General features: G+C 37.4%; 2 protein-coding genes and 1 long non-coding RNA gene across 3 annotated transcripts; all 3 read left to right on the top strand.

Moving 5' to 3' along the window:
* Nucleotides 1-1,408: 1,408 nt before the first annotated feature.
* On the top strand, nucleotides 1,409-19,855 carry LOC107717063 (deleted in malignant brain tumors 1 protein-like). The gene is made up of 29 exons (XM_016523705.1): nucleotides 1,409-1,457; nucleotides 2,372-2,387; nucleotides 2,537-2,628; nucleotides 2,729-2,827; nucleotides 2,959-2,997; nucleotides 3,293-3,388; nucleotides 3,704-3,754; nucleotides 3,913-4,057; nucleotides 4,221-4,405; nucleotides 5,266-5,649; nucleotides 5,734-5,790; nucleotides 6,472-6,537; nucleotides 6,847-7,001; nucleotides 7,132-7,523; nucleotides 7,744-7,988; nucleotides 12,155-12,267; nucleotides 13,454-13,552; nucleotides 13,726-13,783; nucleotides 13,883-13,981; nucleotides 14,883-15,045; nucleotides 15,116-15,154; nucleotides 16,037-16,119; nucleotides 16,540-16,580; nucleotides 17,798-17,824; nucleotides 17,912-18,048; nucleotides 18,319-18,530; nucleotides 18,673-18,848; nucleotides 18,979-19,370; nucleotides 19,594-19,855. The coding sequence occupies exons 1-29, from the start codon at nucleotides 1,409-1,411 to the stop codon at nucleotides 19,853-19,855; spliced, it is 3,972 nt and encodes a 1,323-aa protein (XP_016379191.1).
* Nucleotides 7,321-8,174, top strand: LOC107717118 (CUB and zona pellucida-like domain-containing protein 1). The gene is made up of 3 exons (XM_016523783.1): nucleotides 7,321-7,383; nucleotides 7,744-7,988; nucleotides 8,077-8,174. Exons 1-3 carry the CDS (start codon nucleotides 7,367-7,369, stop codon nucleotides 8,085-8,087), a joined length of 273 nt encoding a protein of 90 aa, XP_016379269.1. The 5' UTR covers nucleotides 7,321-7,366; the 3' UTR covers nucleotides 8,088-8,174.
* Nucleotides 16,043-16,574, top strand: LOC107717119 (uncharacterized). The gene is made up of 3 exons (XR_001637286.1): nucleotides 16,043-16,119; nucleotides 16,275-16,316; nucleotides 16,485-16,574. It is a non-coding gene; the product is annotated as an uncharacterized LOC107717119 (long non-coding RNA).
* Nucleotides 19,856-21,535: the final 1,680 nt, after the last annotated feature.

Raw genomic sequence — 21,535 nt, 5'->3', positions numbered from 1 at the left:
TATTGCAGATTAAACATGCATTAAATGCAAAAGCCATTTTGGATAGCTAGGACCTACATAAAATTAGGGCAAAAACAGAGATTACACAGATCTACAGGTGAACCTTGATTCCCTGCAGACAGATATGAACTGGATAAGCATAACAAAATTCCGGTATTCAGAATGTCTGTCGTAGCAATTCTTTGAATTTAGAGAATTCATAGTCTTGGATGTTCATATGTGTTTACAAACTGTATAATATGATGTACACAATATTTAATCAAAACATGTATGTGCTGACACTCTGTGTCTAAGATCTAATAGCCTATCAGGAAAAACACTATTTAATTATAAACCCAAAAATAGGTTGAAATAGGTCTGGGCACACGGGGAAGTGCAGCTGTAGTAGGGCATTTTGGCCACATCATCATGAAAATTTGCATCAGACTTTATCAGTTAGTTGACAACAGCATCTATTTAACAACATAGTCAGCTGTGTGTTTTCCATCCTTTTACATTTATGTTCTTGCCAAATGCATTTTCTTTTACCAGTGTCTATGGTTGTATAAACTTTAATGAGGTGCCCTTCAGAAGTTTTGAAACTGGTTTTCTCACTGGTCTGGTTTTGGGTATGTGGCCATGGAGACAAATTTGAGTAAAATTCCAAGTTGTTTTTTATGTTTTATTATTTTTTTTACACTAATTTACATATTTTATATTTCAAGCAAAATGTATAGTCTGAAATCTTGTATTTTTAAAGTGTCCTTAGGTTTTAGAAATATATAAATGCAAAATACATTTGTTTATAAGACCCAATTGTATTATACTCCAGTGAGTGGCCATGCTTAGTGTGAGTAAAATATGATACTGCTAAAAGATGAAGAACACCTGTAGGGAGCCTAGAACTCCCAGTGGTGAGTATGCTATTGTAATAAAGCTGTATTTATCATCTTCATATGTCTCTTTGTGTATGTCATCTTTTATATGCAGTGTGAAATGAACTCTAGTAAGTTTCAAGTTTGTTAAGGAAAATGTCTTAACCATAGCATGCACACAGATTACATGTTTCATATTGCCACTCCCTAATCCAAATGCCATAAGGAATAGGAATCATGAATGAGATTTCAGTACTATTCAAATTAAATGGATTATGTGTGCAAATGTATAATAAGCCTATATTTTCACCACTGCAATCTATGATCATTAGGCTCTGTCAAACAACTGTGTCAACAACTATATCTATAAATTTACACAAAAGGAGTTGTAAAACACATCCAGCTGTGTCTTTTCCACAATTATGCAGCTCTAGAGCTTTTTCCCAGTACAGACTCCAGGACATGATGTGTCATAAGGAAATCCTTCTTAGCCTGGTTTTGACTATATAAGTGATGATTAAAAGTTTGAGGACAAACTTGATCAGAAGAGAAATATGGAAGCTCTGAATATCCTTCTCTGTCTGCTTCTAACTGCCTTGCAGGGTAAGATTATCATTTATTGTCAATGGAAAATCCTTTTAAACGTGTACAATTTATGGAAAACAACTACTAGCTTGAACATCCTGTGTTTGTTTCACTCAAATATATAATATTTGATAGTTTAAAAAAAACATATAATACACTGCACATACAGAAAGTCAAGCTTTACATTACATTAAATCTCATGGCTGTTTGTCATATTACAGCAAAAACCATTGGGTCATGGTCATGGACAACATGTAAATATCCTTCAACATTTTGTATTGTGGGACATGGGTTTTGTGCATATTTTCATATGATGTTGAAACTTAAATTCACATGATATATTTATTTTGTTTTATATAGATGACTGGCTGTATTCCACGGGAGATCCTTCATGTAGCTATCTATCTATCTATCTATCTATCTATCTATATGTCTATCTATATGTCTATATGTCTATCATCTTTTCTGTCTATCTGTTGGATGGAATAGTGTTACAGGGTCATATTTTATACATAAAAACCAGGTCATCTTGTAAGCAACGTTTGGTCAGAGTATTGCACCAAAGTACTAACAGCATATAGTTATTATGTCATCACATACCTGTATATTATACTGGCAACACAGAAAATTAAAAAAGAAAACAGCTGCTTGATGGAACATTATGTTTCACTCAAATTATATAGTTTCTCAGTTCATAAAGCCGACATGAATTTAAAAAAAAATAGTATGTTGGACATACAGAAAGAAATGTCATACATTAAAGCAAATAATGTTATCATTTGGCAATATAGTTGCATGCCTTTAAAAAATAAAATAATTTATAAGTGCTGAAACAATTGTTAATAGAATCATTAGCAGTAATTGGAGCCAGAGAAGAAATGGTTAAATTCATACTCATAATAATGGCTAACATCTCTTTCTCTGTTCTCTAGATGCCTATTCATGCAGGTATAACTGTGGATACGACTTTGGCAGTTGTTCATGTACACACTCTTGTCAGTACTATGGAAACTGTTGCTATGACTACGACAGTAAGTTTCTCTAGAACCAACACTTCAAAATCAAATGCTATATACACAAATCTGTCTTGTATTCAGCATATGGGTCATTATTTCCAAAATTGAAATTGATTTCTCTTCCCTTTATACAGGCTACTGCTCAGTGACAACTGGTTGGCCAGATACAGCAGGTGCACCTACATCTTTTCTTATCTTTCTGTCAGATTCAGACCTTTTTCTAGTTTCCTGAGTGTAGAGGAAGGCTGACATCTTTGTTTCTCTCTCTGCTAGATTTACCCTCCTGCAAGTATAACTGTGGATACAACCTCGGCAGCTGCTCATGCAACTACAATTGTCACTATTATGGCAACTGTTGCCCTGATTATGACAGTGAGTTGATCAGACACTTCAAGATATAGATAGATATAAATATTGTATTGCATATATTATCCTCTGTGATTCCAGAAATTAAACAGATTTCTAGAATTTTTAATGCAGTTTTATTTCTTACCATTATACAGGCTACTGCTCTACAACAACTGACTGGCCAGCTACAACAGGTGCACCTACGGCTGTCTTATCTGTCTGTCAATTCAAACCTTTCTCTGGTTTCCTGGATTTTGATGGAGGCTGATGTTCCTGTAGTCATACATCACACACATATTGATGGCTTTTAGTTGTACATGTATTAATACCTTTGCTGCTAATATGTTTCTTTTAAGTGGTTTAAGTGACACTAATGACATAAAAAAACGTATACAAAGGCAGAAATAATTTCAGCTGTGCTCTTCTAACAAAATGTATACACTAATCAGTAAATGACTCACACATACTGATGAAATCTCTCTCCACTAGCTCCCTCCTGCAGGTATAACTGTGGATACTACATTGGCAGCTGCTCATGCACCTACAATTGTCATTATTATGGCAACTGTTGCCCTGATTACGACAGTGAGTTTCTCTTGATCAGACTGACACTTTAAAATCAAATACTATACACACAATTAAAAATCTTTTCTATAGTCAATAGATTTAGCTGAATTAATTTTCAAATAAATGGCTTTAATTTTAATTATTAATTTCCTATTGTTCCTATTGATCAGACTAGCAGTTGCTTTAAGATGAAATACTGTAAACACAAATCTTTCATGTAGTAAGCACTTGGGTCATCAAATTTCTCGTAATGAAATGCATTTTGCTGAATCAAAGCAGAATTGTGGCATTACTTTTCGTCCTACTTCAGTTTTATTTCTTCTGTTTACACAGACTACTGCTCATCAACAAGTGAAACTCCAGTAACGTGGGCAGAAACAACAGGTATTGCTGCTATTCATTTGATTTTAAGTGACACTGACGGGATTAATGGATGTTAGAGAGATTAAAATAACTTTATACACGGTTTCTTTCTCTTTTTTTCATGAAAATATAACATTTTAAATATATTTTATTCTATTGTTTTCCATCTCTATATGAAGAACCATGTGGTGGCTATATGACAGATTGGATGGGTGAATTTTTCAGTCCCCGGTACCCTAATAACTACCCTGATTCCTCATATTGCACATGGACCATTCATAGCACAGGGAACACAACTGTGTCATTGATCTTCAACGATGTTGTGTATGACATTATTTGAATTTCCTTATTTTGGAACTGAAACTGTATACTGAAAATGTGTAACTTTTACATTTCTTTTTTCCAAGGAAACGTTACAACAAAATACTAATATGGTGGACAAACAAATGTATTTACATTTGTTTTCCCCGTCTTCTCTGCTTGCTAGTTTGGAAACATGCTGTGATTACATCAGAGTATATGATGGTCCTTCTACCCTCCATCCCTTACTGGGAGAAATACGGGACTACAGGAACCAGTCTTTCAAATCCAGCAACAATGATCTGACTGTACTTTTCTACAGTGATCACAGTGTAACAAATAGAGGATTTCATGCAAACTGGGTCTTTGTAGGTAAGCAATTGAAAGGAATGAATAAAACTTGACTATAATATTATGAATTTCAACTTAGTTTGCTTTATCAAGTTTCTAGTCATTTTGTAATTATTGTTTTAAATGTAGTATCAAAGTTAACTTCATTTGCCAATTGAATTGGATTTCTTTTTTCCAAATTTTTTTTTTTCATAAAAATGCTTACAGAATTGTTTATAATCTGGAATCGTTAAATGAAGCCGAGCCCAGAAACGGAAATGTTAAAGGGATAGTTCGCCCAAAAATGAAAATTCTGTCATCAATTACTCACCCTCATGTCTTTTAAAACCCATAAGACCTTCATTCATCTTAGGAACACAAATTAAGATATTTTTGATGAAATCTGAGCTTTCTGACACTGCAAAGACAGCAACGCAACTGAAAAATTTTATGGCCCAGAAAGGTAGTTAGGACATTGTTAAAATAGTCAATGTGACATCAGTGGTTCAATCGTAATGTTATAAAGCGACAAGAATACTTTTGTGTGCGCAAAGAAAACAATAATACTGACTTTATTAAACGATTTCTTCTCTTCCGGGTCAGTCTCCGCCGCCATTCACGAGAGTACCATTACGCATGCCTGTGATCCTGCTGACGTAGAACACGCATGCGCTGCGTCTTGTTTACAAGTAGAGGAATGCACACGCATGCGTTGTCATGGAGACTGACCCAGAACAGAAGAAATCATCGAATAAAGTCATTATTTTTGTTTTCTTTGCACACAAAAAGTATTCTTGTAGCTTCATAACGTTACGGTTGAACCACTGAAGTCACATGGATTCAACACTAGTTCAACAATACTTTAATTTTCTTTTTCAATGATAATTTGAATGATTAAACAGAGGCTCCCTCAGAAGACCCCTGCTACAGCTACACTGTACTGGACGATCCTTGGAGAGCCACTAACTATCAGAATGACTTAGTCTTAATGTGTGACCAGAATGTGAATTGGTTTGGCTGGTATCGTCTCTTCATTCATGGCCAGAGTGTCCAGATGCCAGACACATGTGTTGATATGAACAAATGTGGCACTGATGCCCCACTGTGGTTAAACGGAGGACACCCAAAAGTCGAGGATGGAGTGGTCACCCGAGATGTCTGTGGTCACTGGTCCAATAACTGCTGCGATTTCAAATCTACTCCCATTAGAGTGAAAGCCTGTCCAGGCAATTATTATGTCTATGAGTTTGTCAGACCAAGTGGCTGTTATTTGGCATACTGTGCAGGTAATCATATTTACACGTGTCCTTGATTCATCTACATTTGTGTGTCTCTTTATTAATAACTAGTCATTAAAACATTTCTTCCAGATGTGGGGAGCATCAACACCACATATACAACTGCTGCACCAGAGACCATCTCATCTGGTAATGGCCACACATAGGTGCTATAATACATGAATTTTCACATTTGCTGGCTACATACATACAGTCAACATGACATGCCTCAAATGTCTCAGCCTCTTGTCAAGGATACCTTTACCCATTGATCAACAACCACAGTATCTATTATGCCAATTTTGCTAACTTTTCCTCCTCTTTTCCCACATGCTTGGACTCATGTATTTTGGGGCATCACAATCACCAGTTCCTCACCCTCAGTGTGGAGGACACCTGTATGGTTCTGGACTGTTTTCCAGTCCAAACTACCCAAACTATTACCCTGACAATGCCTACTGTGAGTGGTATCTCTCTGCTCAGCAAGGACAGAGGATCTTCCTGACATTTACTGATGTGCAGTAAGTGAGAGAACATGTGTTTGATTTAATTGCTGTAGAACTAGTGGAATTATGTTTGCCATCTATAAAGTTACAAGCAATCTTTGATTAATGAAATCATTGTAATTATACCATATTTACCATATAAAATGTTATCTCATTTTATTTTAGTCTTTAATATACAGTATACATTGTGTACTGCTATAGAAACAGTGTTATTACTGAGGTTTTTTTTGTGCAGTACCACTAACGACCTGCAGGTGGAACCAGTTTTATGACTTGTTTAATTTAGGTTAAAATGTCTTAAAAGGTCTATTTTTGGTTCTTTCAGATTGGAGCGCTGCTGTAACTGTGACTACATCACAGTATATGACGGCTCTTCCACTGGTTTTCCACAGCTAGGAAGGGTCTGCTTCAATGACACCACACACCAGGTGTTTCACTCTTCTTCACGATACTTGACTGTTGTCTTCAGGAGCGACTACTCTGGTGTCAGCCATGGTTTCAATGCCCTTTTCACAAGCTCTCTGACTGCAGATGAAGGTAATGCCTTGTGAAATAATACTAAAATATAACAACTTTTAGATGCTAAACAGCTGGAATTATTATAAAATATTTATAAATTTAAATAAATACTTTTAATGCACAAAAATACATTGAGGGGATGAAATTCTTTGCTCTGCAGGTCGTGTGGATTGTTCCTCAGACAACATGGTCATTGTCATTCAGACGTCTTACCTGAACTCACTCGGGTTGAGTGGAAATGACCTTTATGTGGATGACCATCTTTGCAGACCCAACATTAGCAGTACTGAGGTTCTGTTTAGCTTCCCACTTGACGCATGTGGGACCGCCAAAGAGGTACAATCTACACGATCTACATGCTCAGTACTGATAAAAGGGGTGATGTCTCTTGTTTCTTTTGCCAAAACTGAAAATTAGAATGTTCACCACACAACATCACCCACTCTCTGTCTCCCTTTTCCTTTAGATGATGAATGGTTATGTGTCCTACACCAACAATGTGCGGGCCTCTCAGTCTCAGTCGGGTGAAATCACTCGTCAGTCACAGTTCCTACTACGCGTGGGCTGCAGAATGGAGCCGGACACCATGGTGCAGATACTCTACAAGGCCAGGGAGAACATCAATGCCAACATCACAGGAACGGGACGCTTCAATGCCAGCATAGCTTTCTTCACCTCCAGCAGTTTCTACCAACAAATTTATGACTCTCCATATGAGGTGAACCTGAACCAGTTTCTTTATGTTCAGGTCAAGCTAAACAGGCTTGACAACAGTCTGGATCTGTTCCTGGACACCTGTGTAGCGTCTCCAAATCACAGTGACTTCAAAGATCGCTCCTATGACCTTCTGCGTAACGGGTAAGACCTTTTCATTCTTAAATGTGACTCCCTCCACCATCATATCATATGTGACAGTGGAATCAGTTGAGATCTAAGACAGTATTTCAGTCAGAATTCTGTTGCCCCCAGTCTAAATATGTTCTTGTACTCATTTGAACTAATAGTGAAACCAACTCTGTCTGAGTTCGACTGTAGTTCAAACTTTATCCGTATTGTATTTCTTTTTTATCTTCTGTAGATGTCCCATTGACAACACATATTATTCCTACACCAACGGTCAGCACAACTACGCTCAGTTCAGTTTCCGGGCTTTCAAGTTCCTCCGGACTCACGCCTTTGTGTACCTGCAGTGTAAGGTGATCATCTGCCCCGATAACGACTACAACTCTCGCTGCCGCCAAGGTTGCCGCTTGCGTCGCAAGAGATCCCTTGGCAGCACCTACCACACCAATACTGTGACGCTGGGGCCAATCAAACTCAAAGGTCAGAGGCTAATAGCAGGTATCATTTCTAATGAATTGTTATTAATATTGAGACTTTTCTAATGACTGTCCATTCACTGTCATTCCAGGCATCGTATGAAGGAGTCTGAAACGTCTGAAATGAATGAAGTGATCATCTTCTTAATCATAACCTTAATCATTACTATTAATAAATCCTTATTAACCACCCAGCAAATTACTCTAAATACAAATTGTATTTTTGAAATTCAATAAAGTATTTCTAAAAAGCTGTCCTGGTCACTGGTGTCTCCAATGGTTTATATTCACTTGTATTCCATTCAATGCACATGGCCTCTCTGAAATGAATCAACATAATGCAAGGTACAAAAGACATAAACAATACATATAGATCAAATAATTTTCAAAACTGTTTTATGGAGTTTTTGTCTACTGAACTTTTTAAACTGTTTTGTCAGCTAAACAATTGTCATGTTGTTAAACTACAGTGTAATCCACTGAACACACTGTACTTCTATCCCTCACAGCCTCATTTTCATTCCTGCCAAACATTAAATATGGCACTACCAACCTAACCTATTAGGTTAATATTATTACCACTAGGCCTATTATTATTTGTCTCATATAATATTTATTATACATTTACATAATTACATTTACAAGAACTGTCTAAACTAATCACATCACCAGGATGAATCAAACTTTCCAAAGCTACATATGACAGAGGGGACAAACGATGCACTACAATGAGTCAAACTTTCTAAACATATGAGACACGGATAACTGAACTGATTCACTAAAATGAATTGACTTGCTAGAGCTACATACAAGAGAGCCGAAAGTGTGGTTGTCTCTGCTCGCTCAGCAGTGAATAAATGTGATAAAAGCAGTGATCGTTGCTCTACACCACTAATCACTGGAAACAGTAGCTTGTTAACAGAAAAGCTGTTTTGAAAGCAACTGAGCTACTCGCAAAGCTATATGTGGTTAGAGTGTCACCGTCACAGTATTGTTTGTGTCGTATGCCACATGCTGAATCTTGCAGAAACTCTCTACCCACAAATCTAAAGACTGTTGTTATTACCGTGGAAGAAATAGTCACTTTAAAAGAGAAAAAATGCAAGATGTGAACAAATTATCAGCCTGGATCAGCGACAGTGCGACACTGCTGCATGCGTTATTAGGGCCCGAGCACCGATGGTGTGAGATTGCACTCAGGCAATCTGCCCCAAACTTCACACGTTTGATAGGTGTTCTGTCCTGAAAAAATACCCACGCCCAAATTCAGTTATAGTCATAGTGCCACATGCTGGAAACAGGAAGTGACATGCTTAACACTGTTATGGACTCCTAGGAACATATTAAAAAGTGTCAGCAAGTGTTAAATAGGCTGGCAACATGCTAGAAACATACTAAAACATGCTAGCAACACTTAGCTAAGTGCTAAAGCATGCTATTAATGCAGTGAAACAGGAAGTTACTGTAACTCAGGCATGCAGTGTCCAATCTGCCCCAAATTTAACAAGTTTGATGAGAGTCCTGGCCTGAACACATCTACACGCCCGTATTCGGTTATAGTCATAGCGCCACCTGCTGGCAACAGGAAGTGACATGTTTAACACTGTTATGGACTCCTAGGAACATATTAAAAAGCGTCAGCAAGTGTTAAAAAGGCTGGCAACATGCTAGAAACCTACTAAAACATGCTAGCAACACTTAGCTAAGTGCTAAAGCATGCTATTAATGCAGTGAAACAGGAAGTTGATGTAACTCAGGCATGCAGTGTCCAATCTACCCGAAACTTAACATGTTTGATGAGAGTCCTGGCCTGAACTCATCTACATGCAAAGATTCCATTTTAGTCATAGCGCCACCTACTGTCAAAAGGAAGTGACATGTTTAACACTGTGCTGCACAATTAGCTACACAGTAAAATATGCCATTGTGTGCTAAACATAATACCTGGCCTGAAGACATCTACATGCTCATATTCGGTTACAGTTATAGCGCCACCTACTGGCAACAGGAAGTGACATGTGTAATACTGTGATGCACTATTAGTAGCACAGTAAAATATGCCATTGTGTGCTAAACAACCTGCTGGCAACAGGATATGTCATGCTTTACACTAACTCAAACATACCATGTTCAGTCTGCACCAGACTTCACATGTTTGATAAAGTCCTGGCCTGAAGACATCTACATGCCAACATTCGGTTATAATCATAGCGCCACCAGCTGGCAGCAGGAAGTTTGGCACATATAAATGACTTTGAAATATTCCTCCTATATTTACCACTTTAAATGCATATTGCCCACTGTTTGCTGTTTTCCTAAAGCCACCGGGTGGCAGTGAGCCCGGGTGCGAGGGCCCTTTCATCGCTGCTTGCAGCTTTAATTGCATTTTGTTTTGTGTTTTCCCCTCAACAAAACATTTCTATGTCTGTCTTAGGAAACGTTTTATACAGTTCATTCACTTTACATGAAGAAAAATATATTGAATGCTCAAACAAAAAACTTCTCTCATTTTTATTTTTCCTATGTTCTACTTTTTACACTCGCATACAATTTCAAGTTATACATTTTTACTTTCGTTGAAGAATGTTTTGTGTTAGATATCTGGAGTTTTAATTAAGCAGAACTTTTACTCAGTATCCATACTTTCACTTAAATATAATTTTTGAGTACTTTTACACCCCTGTGAATGACTTCAGGCCCATCAGATGTCATTGGCTGTGCGCAGTGAAAAGATGGATTGGCTATGTTCCTGATGCTGTTGTTTTTCATGAATTTGAGAATTTGCTGCCCGTGAAAAAAAATCTTACTTTGAAAGAACAGTTAAAACTGTAGAAACCATTGTACAGAGAATGACAGTTAGAGGAGGACATCCTTATGATAGATCAATATCCTGGAGCCTGAAACTACATAATTGTGGAAACGACACAGCTGGATGCAGTATGTATTTTATATCTGTTGACACAAAGTTTGTGATAGTGGTGTGGTCAGAGATTGCAGTACAGATAATGATCATGACACTATGTTTACATTTTATGTAGTTCAAACAATACTGTGGCAGTTCTACATCGCTTCAAAACACATTTGTTTCATTCAGGTAACTGAAACTGGTGCTACTTCAATGTCTCTTGTGTCACACCACAGACTTGCTCTCTTTTGTTTCATATATTCATCATTCCATATTTTTGTAAAACTGTAAATAACTGTACATATTTTTGTAAAACTTTTGTTATGTAATGGTGATAACTTTGCCTAAGAGTATGTGTTTGATTTAGTTTAATAAACATGATCACTCCACAATCACAAACGTTATGTAAACAGACATATTCATAAATTAATACAGAGCCAAGAGTAATAATAAAAGTTGCATAATATCCAGCTGTGTCTTTTCCACGATTATGCTGCTCTATTGATATTTTTCCATCAGAGGCTCCAGGATATTGATGTCTCATAAATAAATCCTCCTTAGGCTGGTTTTGACTATATAAGTGGTAGTTGAATAATTGAAGGCTAACTTGATCAGACGAGAGAAAGATGGAAGCTCTGACTCTCCTTCTCTGTCTGCTTCTAACTGCTAAAACCTCTCTAGGTAAGAATATAATTAACCGGCAAAGGAGAAAATATCTATCTGTCTGCCTGCCTGTCTATCTGTCTATCTAATCTTAATGTCAGTTGTGATTCTCTGCATTTACGTTGTTGTGATGATCATTCTCTGTTTTCCATCTCTATGTGAAGCATCATGTGGTGGCACTATGACAGATTGGATGGGTGAATTTTTCAGTCCTCAGTATCCTAAAAACTACCCTGATAACTCACTGTGCACATGGACCATTCGTAGCACAGGGGCGACGACTGTGTTATTGACCTTCACTGATGTTTTGTAGGAAACATTTATTACCTCTATTATTTTTGTCTCCGAATCTTTTGCAAAACAATTTAATTATGTAATGTAATTTTATTAATTTGAAAAAAGAGATGAAATTTCAAAAATAAAGTTTAAAAAGTTTTTTTGTGAACACATAATGTATGTTTTCAAATATTCTGCGTCAAAACATAAATTTGTTTCTCTCTCTCTCTCTCTCTCTCTCTCTTCTCTTTTTGTTAGTTTGGAAACATGCTGTGATTACATCAGAGTATATGATGGTCCTTCTACCCTCTTCCCCTTACTGGGAGAAATACGGGAGTACGAGAACAAACACTACAACTCCAGCAACAATGATCTGACTGTGCTTTTCTACAGTGATGGGAGTGTATCAAGAAGAGGATTTCATGCAAACTGGGTCTTTGTAGGTAAGCAATTAAATGAAATGAATAGAGTTACATTTTTTAAAACAATTCCAGATTGAATGTACGATTCCGGCAATGTTTTTTGCACATGCATTCAGTGACCAGTTCAGTTCATTCCCTTAGTGTATGACACTTATGAGGCAGTTCTTTTTTTAGGGAATCAAAGACACAAGGCTCAACCAGTGTAATCAGATTCCCAAATCAATCACTTTTATGGCCCGCCTCTTTTAATTGAATCAAAAATACTAACCGTGTAGTCTGATTCTTTAACAAATTACTTTTGTGAGCCACTTCTTTTTTGTGAATCAAAAATACACAGCGCAGCGCAGATTGCTGAATGCAAGACTCCTATGAGTCGCTTCTTTTTATTGTATCAGAAACACACCTTACAATTTATTTAAGGCTTAAATCAATGTAGTTACCAACTTTATATAACAATGTTTCCATGTTAGGTAATTTAATTTAAAATTAAAATCTAAAAGTAATTAATTACTAGCTATTAAATCCATCTTCAATGGTGTAATTAGATTACTGTACTAATTTCTCTCTCTAAAATATTGCATTGCTTATTACTAATTAATTTCTAAATCCCATATCAACCTTGACCAGTTGAACAATACAAGGATAGACATGAAGCTACTCTTTTAATTCTTTCAAATAAATAATGTAAAATTGCATAAATTATTCTTAAACTGACCAAAGCATTTAAAGAGAGGTTACATTAAAAACATACATTTTAACATTAGATTATAAATGTTGATGTTTAATGCACTATTGTTTTATATAGAATTACAGAAGTAACTGTAATTACAGAAAAAGAGTAATCCCTTACTTTACTTTTTTTAAGGTAAAAAGTAATTAAATTACAGTATTGAATTACTTAATGCATTACACCCAACACTGCAATGTTTAAAGATACACAGGAATATTGTCAGGAGTATTTTTTAAAAAGTTTTTGTAAACCCACCTTTTGCAAGAATTTTTTAAAAGCATTTTTCAAAGTTAACTCGTCACTTGGAAATGGAATTGCATTTCTCTTTTCCTAATATTTCCTCTTTTGAAATACTAAACAATCTTTAATATAACCATTGAGAAAGCGGAATTCTGAAGAGCAACTGGAACTAGGGGTGGAGTTTATTGTGATTCCCATTAATACTGGCTAAAATCTATCTCTCTGTTTGTTAGATTCCAATTCATGCAGAAATAACTGTGGATACTCACTTGGCACTTGTTCGTGTGACGACTCCTGTCAGGACAACCGAAACTGTTGCTATGACTACAACCGTGAGTTCCTCTTGATCAGACATTTCAAGATCAATCATTATACACAAATCTCCCTCGTTCTGAGCATGTCTGTAATTTCCAGAATGTAATTAAAATAATTTTCTGATGTTCATATATGTTACTTTAAATTTACAATATAAGATGTATATAAAAATGCTCTTCCCTTTATACAGGCTGCTGCTCACAGACGACGACTGGGCCAACTACAACAGGTTCACTTGCATCTTATCTGTCTGTTAGATTCAAAACTCTCCCTGGTTTCCTGGGTGTTTTTGTAGTCATGTATGCATAAATGGCTTCATGGATAATATGTGTTTTTCTCTCTTCTAGATTTCCCCTCCTGCATGTATAACTGTGGATACAACCCCGGCAGCTGCTCATGCACCTCCAACTGTCATTATTATGGCAACTGTTGCCCTGACTATGACAGTGAGTTTGTTTTCTTCAGAGAGACAATTTTAAATAAAATACTATAAACAAAAATACAAATCTAAAAATACATATCTGTAATGTAGTGAACACATGGGTCATTATATTTCTAGTAATGAAATAGATTTTGCTGAATCAATGGAGAATTGTCAAGTCAAGTCAAGTCAAGTTTATTTGTACAGCGCTTTTCACGATACAAATCATTGCAAAGCAACTTTACAGCAAATTAAGTTTCTACAATATTTAGTGGTAGCTTATCAGTGGTGACTGTCAATTAGTTTTGCTTGACTCCAAAAGAGTTTATTAGGTCAGTAAACGCAAGTCCTAATCCATCATTTGTATTATCAACGTGTATATTATAATCTCCGACAATTAGCGCTTTATCAATAGTAACCAATAGGTCTGAGAGGAAATGTGCAAATTCTTTTAGGAAATCTGTATATGGCCCTGGTGGTCTATACACAGTTGCCAGAGCAGGAGATACGATAGATTTCTTTTGCATATCTGACAGTGTAACATTAAGCATTAGTATTTCGAATGAGTTAAACCTGTATCCTGTCTTCTGAGTAACATTGAGAATATCACTATATATTGTTGCAACCGCCGCCACGACCAGTCTGAATTGTAGCGTTACTTTTCCTCAGTATTATTTTTTCTTGTTTCAGGCTACTGCTCAACAACAACAACAGCAACTACTTACTGGCCAGATACAACAGGTGCTGCGACCAATGAGTTGAACTTAAGTGACAGTAAAGAGATTAAACAATATTGTAAAGGCAATAATTAGTCAAGCTTTGCTCTTCTAACTAAATGTGTACACTAATCAATGAAGTGACCCAATAATGTGTACATTAAACATACACAGATGACATCATGAGTAAAATCTGCTCCTCTCTGCTAGCTCCCTCCTGCATGTATAACTGTGGATACCACCTTGGCACCTGCTCATGCACCTATGACTGTCAGTACTATGGCAACTGTTGCCCTGACTACGACAGTGAGTTCCTTTTGATCAGACATTTTAAGATCAAATACTCTCTAATCTCACTAGTATTGAGCATATGGTTTGAGCATATGGTTATGCATTGTATTTCCATAAATTAAGTTTTCAGATTTTCTTTTCACTTTATACAGGCTACTGCCCAAAGACAACCGCTTGGCCAACTACAACAGGTGCAAACTTGTTTATTTGTCTAGTGTAGAGTACTGTAGTGTCCTGCGTGTAAAGGGAGGCTGATTATGGAAGGCTGACGGGGCCAAAGGTCTTTAAACAGAGTGAAATTTGACCATGTCAACACGCACTGTTTGTCCGTGTTAATGTGACAACACACACAACAGCCAATGAAATTGCTGTATTTGAGAATGTATTTGCATATGTGATGCGATGGTACATTGGTACACACATATACAAACATCAGATGTGATGTCTATTCGTGAAGAATGTCATAATGGTACACTGGTATGCATGTATGCAAACATTAGACGTTATATTTGTTCATGAGGGATAATGCATCAGATATGTTGTGTGTGATGTCAGTCTTATGTCATGATTTGTCATGTCCTTTTTAGTTATTTAGTTCAACGTTCTTTCTCAGGTAGAACAATCGTAATGTACATTGTATCATTATTTAATTTACTCTAGCACAGTAGATATCAGTAAAGCAATGCTGCAATAAACTAAAAACGGATAAATATGTGGGTAAATTTAGTGGTAAATCTGCTTTTAAAAAGTATTACACTTTTGAGCACAGACAGAATTTGTCATCTTAACAGTTTACCTGTGCGTCTTTAGAAAGATGGTGAAAACTGATGCCTTAACATGGCCAGAATGTGCATCTACACATAAAAAAGAAATGTTCAAAATTGCTGCGTCAATGCAGACAAACAGTCCGTGTTGACAAGGTCAAATTTCACACATTCCGTTTAATGACTTTTAGCACCGTCCACCTTCCATAGCTGATCTCCCTGTAGTCATGCATCACATACATACATGCATACATACATGTATTAATGGCTTCACAGGTAATGTCTCTCTCTAAAAGCTCCCTCCTGCAGGTATTCCTGTGGATATGACCTTGTCTTGTGCTCATGCTCCTACGAGTGTCGGTACTATGGCAACTGTTGCCCTGACTATGAAAGTGAGTTCCTCTTGATAAGACAGACACTTTAAAATCAAATACACAGATTTTCCTGTGGTCAGCACATGGGCCATGAAATTGATTTTGCTGAATAAAAGCATAATTGTGGGATTACTTTTCTTCCCATTTCAATTGTGTCTTTTCTCTTCATGCAGGCTTCTGTATAGCAACAATTCACCCACCAGATGATCCAACAGGTGCTGCTGCCATTCAGTTCAACTTAAGTGCCACTAATGACATCAGATGGATTTAGTTGAATGCACATTTTTTTGTAACTAAATGTACTTTAACTAATGAAGTGACCCAATAATGTGTACATCACACATATTTTGATGACAGGTAAAATCTGTCCCTCTCTCTATTAGCACCCTCTTGCATGTATAACTGTGGGTACCACCTTGCCTATTGTTCATGCTCCAGAGCCTGTCAGTACTTTGGTGACTGTTGCCATGACTATGAGCGTGAGTTCCTTCTGATCAGATACACAAATATTTCCTGAGTCATTGTGTTGAAATTGAAATTGATTTTGCTGAATTGGAGAAGACTTGTTATGTGTCTTCCCCTTCATTTTTATCCCTTTTGTTTAAACAGGCATCTGCTTGAGAACAACAACACCAACAACAACAACGTCAACTCACATGGCAGATACAGCAGGTGCTGCTGTCATAATTTAAGTTATGAATTTAAGTGACCCAGATGACTTTAAAAAGCAACTATTTCAGCTTTGCTCTTCTATCAAAATGTATATACTAAGAGATTCAATAATGTGTACATCACACACAATAAGTATGGTTTACTGATGGTTCCTCTCATTATAATGACAATAAATTATCATCTGATTGTGCAACAATTTACAAGTGCAGTACCTTCTCAAACCTATATTTATACATTCTACAATAGATGCATACTCTTGCGAGAATAACTGTGGCCAAAGGCTTCCTCTCTGTAGTTGTGATGATGACTGTCAGTACTATGGCAGCTGTTGCCCTGACTACGACAGTGAGTTCCTCTTGATCAGACTGACACTTTAAAATCAAATACTGTATGGTAATAAACTTAGATTTTGTTGAATCCTACTTCCATTTTATCTCTTCTCTTTACACAGGTTACTGCTCTACAACAACTACTACTACTTACTGGCAAGAAACAACAGGTATTGCTGCCAGTCATTTGATTTTAAGTGACACTGATGGGATTAATAGCATGAAACAGATCAGAACAATTTCTGTAAAGGCAGTAGTGAGACCTGTTTGTCTTTTTTAGTTAAGCATACACACCAATATTTTATATATATACTGTTGATGACATTGAGTAAAATCTGTTCCTCTCTCTACTATAGCAGGTCCCTCCTGCAAGTATAACTGTGGATACAATTTCAGCAGCTGCTCATGCAACTACGACTGTCAGTACTATGGCAACTGTTGCTATGACTTTCACTGTAAGTTCCTCAAAAACAGGTGAAACAGCCCTTATTCACAGCTCAGTATATCATAAATTGTATTAGACTATGTATAATATGCATAGATATACAAATGAAGTTTTGCGGAATGTTCACACTGCTATTTTCCATAAAGCATACTGTGACCAGGCGCTTCATTTTTGTATGAATTATTATTAGAAAACTGAAACATGATCCTTCTGGTTCATACTCATTCAGTTTTATCTCCTTTTTATTCAGGGTATTGCCCATCGTACCCAACAACAGGTACTGCTATACCTTGTGTGTGTGTGTGTGTGTGTGTGTGTGTGTGTAAAATTTCTTTCTTTGTGATCTCCAGTTCCTCACCCTCAGTGTGGAGGACACCTGTATGGTTCTGGACTGTTTTCCAGTCCAAACTACCCAAACTATTACCCTGACAATGCCTACTGTGAGTGGTATCTCTCTGCTCAGCAAGGACAGAGGATCTTCCTGACATTTGCTGATGTGCAGTAAGTGAGACATCAGCTGTGATTCAACTATGGCAAAACCAGTGGAACAATGTTTGCTATCCATAAAATTACAAGCAATATTTGATTGATGAAAACATTTTTCAGCTTTTAATATATTATTATGAAAATTTAAAAAAAAAGGTGAACTGTTAAGAGAAATGTTATTGAGATTTTTGTGCAGTACCACTAATGACCTGTAGGTGGAACCAATTATATGGTTGGTTTAATTTAGGTTAAATGTCTTAAAAGGTCTATTTTTGGTTCTTTCAGATTGGAGCGCTGCTGTAACTGTGACTACATCACAGTATATGACGGCTCTTCCACTGGTTTTCCACAGCTAGGAAGGGTCTGCTTCAATGACACCACACACCAGGTGTTTCACTCTTCTTCACGATACTTGACTGTTGTCTTCAGGAGCGACTACTCTGGTGTCAGCCATGGTTTCAATGCCCTTTTCACAAGCTCTCTGACTGCAGATGAAGGTAATGCCTTGTGAAATAATACTAAAATATAACAACTTTTAGATGCTAAACAGCTGGAATTATTATAAAATATTTATAAATTTAAATAAATACTTTTAATGCACAAAAATACATTGAGGGGATGAAATTCTTTGCTCTGCAGGTCGTGTGGATTGTTCCTCAGACAACATGGTCATTGTCATTCAGACGTCTTACCTGAACTCACTCGGGTTGAGTGGAAATGACCTTTATGTGGATGACCATCTTTGCAGACCCAACATTAGCAGTACTGAGGTTCTGTTTAGCTTCCCACTTGACGCATGTGGGACCGCCAAAGAGGTACAATCTACACGATCTACATGCTCAGTACTGATAAAAGGGGTGATGTCTCTTGTTTCTTTTGCCAAAACTGAAAATTAGAATGTTCACCACACAACATCACCCACTCTCTGTCTCCCTTTTCCTTTAGATGATGAATGGTTATGTGTCCTACACCAACAATGTGCGGGCCTCTCAGTCTCAGTCGGGTGAAATCACTCGTCAGTCACAGTTCCTACTACGCGTGGGCTGCAGAATGGAGCCGGACACCATGGTGCAGATACTCTACAAGGCCAGGGAGAACATCAATGCCAACATCACAGGAACGGGACGCTTCAATGCCAGCATAGCTTTCTTCAGCTCCAGCAGTTTCAACCAACAAATTTCTGACTCTCCATATGAGGTGAACCTGAACCAGCTCCTGTATGTTCAGGTCAAGCTAAACAGGCTTGACAACAGTCTGGATCTGTTCCTGGACACCTGTGTAGCGTCTCCAAATCCCAATGACTTCAAAGATCGCTCCTATGACCTTCTGCGTAACGGGTAAGACCTTTTCATTCTTAAATGTAACTCCCTGCTACATGATATCACATGTGACAGTGGAATAAATTGCGATCGTAGACAGCATTAGTAAGAATTCTGTTGCTCCCAGTCTAAATATGTTCTTGCACTCATTTGAACTAATAGTAAAACCAACTTAGTGTCTGAGTTTGACTGAAGTTCAAACTTTATCCAAATTGTATTTCTCTTCTTTTGTCTTTTGTAGATGTCCCATTGACAACACATATTATTCCTACACCAACGGTCAGCACAACTACGCTCAGTTCCATTTCCGGGCTTTCAAGTTCCTCCGGACTCACGCCTTTGTGTACCTGCAGTGTAAGGTGATCATCTGCCCCGATAACGACTACAACTCTCGCTGCCGCCAAGGTTGCCGCTTGCGTCGCAAGAGATCCCTTGGCAGCACCTACCACACCAATACTGTGACGCTGGGGCCAATCAAACTCAAAGGTCAGAGGTCTTTCTGAGTCCCACAGTTAAAGCAATGATTTACTCACCTACATGTTGTTCCAAACCTATATACTTTTACTTTCTCTGTGGAGCACAAAAGGAGGATTTTGAAGATTCTGGCAAACAACATAAGTAAATAAATTTAGAATTTTTGGGTCAGCTATCAATTTAAATTAATCTTAAAACTTCTTATTAAAAATAATATTTTAATTAAGCAATAAGGTACTAGAGGCTGTGTTATAATGCTTTGTGTTGTGCATCACAAAGCCTTAACAACGCCCTACAGATCTTATGTGTCAGAGAAACAAGTGCAGCCATCTTTAGAATTTTGTCTTTGAACTTCCAATTTTTTGCAGTAGTTCTATGGCATCACTGTTGAAGAGTATTAGCTGGTGAAGTGGATTTACTTATTTTAAAGTTAAGGAAAGTTATCATGCGCATTGTCATATTAGAAGTGGATGTCATAAATTTCAGTAGACCAGGAAGATTTTAAAACGAGAGGTTCATTGATAAATTCGTATGACCTTAATCTCATGCTGTGGAAATACAAAAGGAAGACAGAAGTCAATGAGTGCAGCTCTGAAAAGGGGTGGAGCTACAAAAGGTCACAATAAAGCACCAAGCGGCAACCTTCCGGTCTCTCTCTTGAAACCAACACGGAAGTGACATAAACTGCAATTCATCGACTAGCCGCTAGAGACTGGCTCCAAAAGGAAGTCAATCCCATAGACCCCCCATGTTAAAATGCTCAACTTTACAGCAGAAAAAAAAATGTTTACAGCTTGGTACAAAAAGTGTTTTTGGTCTATATAGCTAATTATTCCCTTCATGACAACTGTGAGGGGGGTGAATTTTTTTATAACTCATCCGTTTAAATTATATTAAGCCTTAATTAAGGGCGTGGCCACTTGAGTGATAGGTGGATTGCCGCTGCTGTCACCACCATCGAGCTAGGCTAGCGTGGTTTCAGCAACCAGCTCCACTCACGTCCTGCCTCTTTGCCCATTTTCGATTATCCAGAAGTGATGCGCTGCCAAGATGGCAACAGCCGGCTCCGCCCACTTTAGGCTTAAAAAATGCTCTTTAGAAACCTACGGGTGACACCACGGACACTACGTCCATGTTTTTTTACAGTCTATGTACAGCACCCGTCAAGTACCTTATTGCTTTTATAATACAGTTACCACACAATACATATACTAAAGCCAAAAATAAAAGTATTATTTGTTACTTTTTAAAATAAAATCATAGGGTGCATCTCAATCAGCTCCCTAGTTCAGTAGTCAGGGCACTGATCAGGGAGTCAGCCATTTTAAGGGCTGTCTCAATCGCAAAATCCTACCAGTGCACTGGAACGTTCGCTCCCTTAAAAATCCCACAATGCACCGCAAAAACCAGGGCGCATCGGTGCTCACTATGCTCCCTTACCGGAAATTACGTAACATTTCTGAAGTACGAAACATAAACCACACGAGCCAACTCGATAAATGTAATGATATGTGACAGAAGATTTGAAAAGACAAACAAACAAAAAGACAATGTGTCATCTTACTCTGAGAACTAGGCCCACTGGAGGGAAATGTAATCGTAATCTGCGACAGGTATGTTGTCCGTTGACGTTGCACATAGTCATGTCACCGGAAATTGAGTAATTACTGTCCCAATGTGCAGTGATCCAGGGAACTTACCAGTGACCG

This window comes from Sinocyclocheilus rhinocerous, unplaced genomic scaffold (genome assembly GCF_001515625.1).
Source record: "Sinocyclocheilus rhinocerous isolate Xijiao unplaced genomic scaffold, SAMN03320098_v1.1 scaffold119, whole genome shotgun sequence".
Taxonomy (NCBI): domain Eukaryota; kingdom Metazoa; phylum Chordata; class Actinopteri; order Cypriniformes; family Cyprinidae; genus Sinocyclocheilus; species Sinocyclocheilus rhinocerous.
The sequence above is the reverse complement of the archived record's forward strand: the minus strand, read 5'-3'. Positions and strand labels throughout refer to the sequence as shown.

Bases quoted from the DNA above. Each gene is read 5' to 3' on its own strand.
- LOC107717063 (XM_016523705.1), top strand. From the start codon at position 1,409: ATGGAAGCTCTGAATATCCTTCTCTGTCTGCTTCTAACTGCCTTGCAG. The intron at 2,998-3,292 runs GTGCACCTACGG...TCTCTCCACTAG, and splicing joins TGACTGGCCAGCTACAACAG to CTCCCTCCTGCAGGTATAAC. The intron at 16,120-16,539 runs GTGAGTTCCTCT...TTCATGCTCCAG, and splicing joins CTGTTGCCCTGACTATGAAA to AGCCTGTCAGTACTTTGGTG.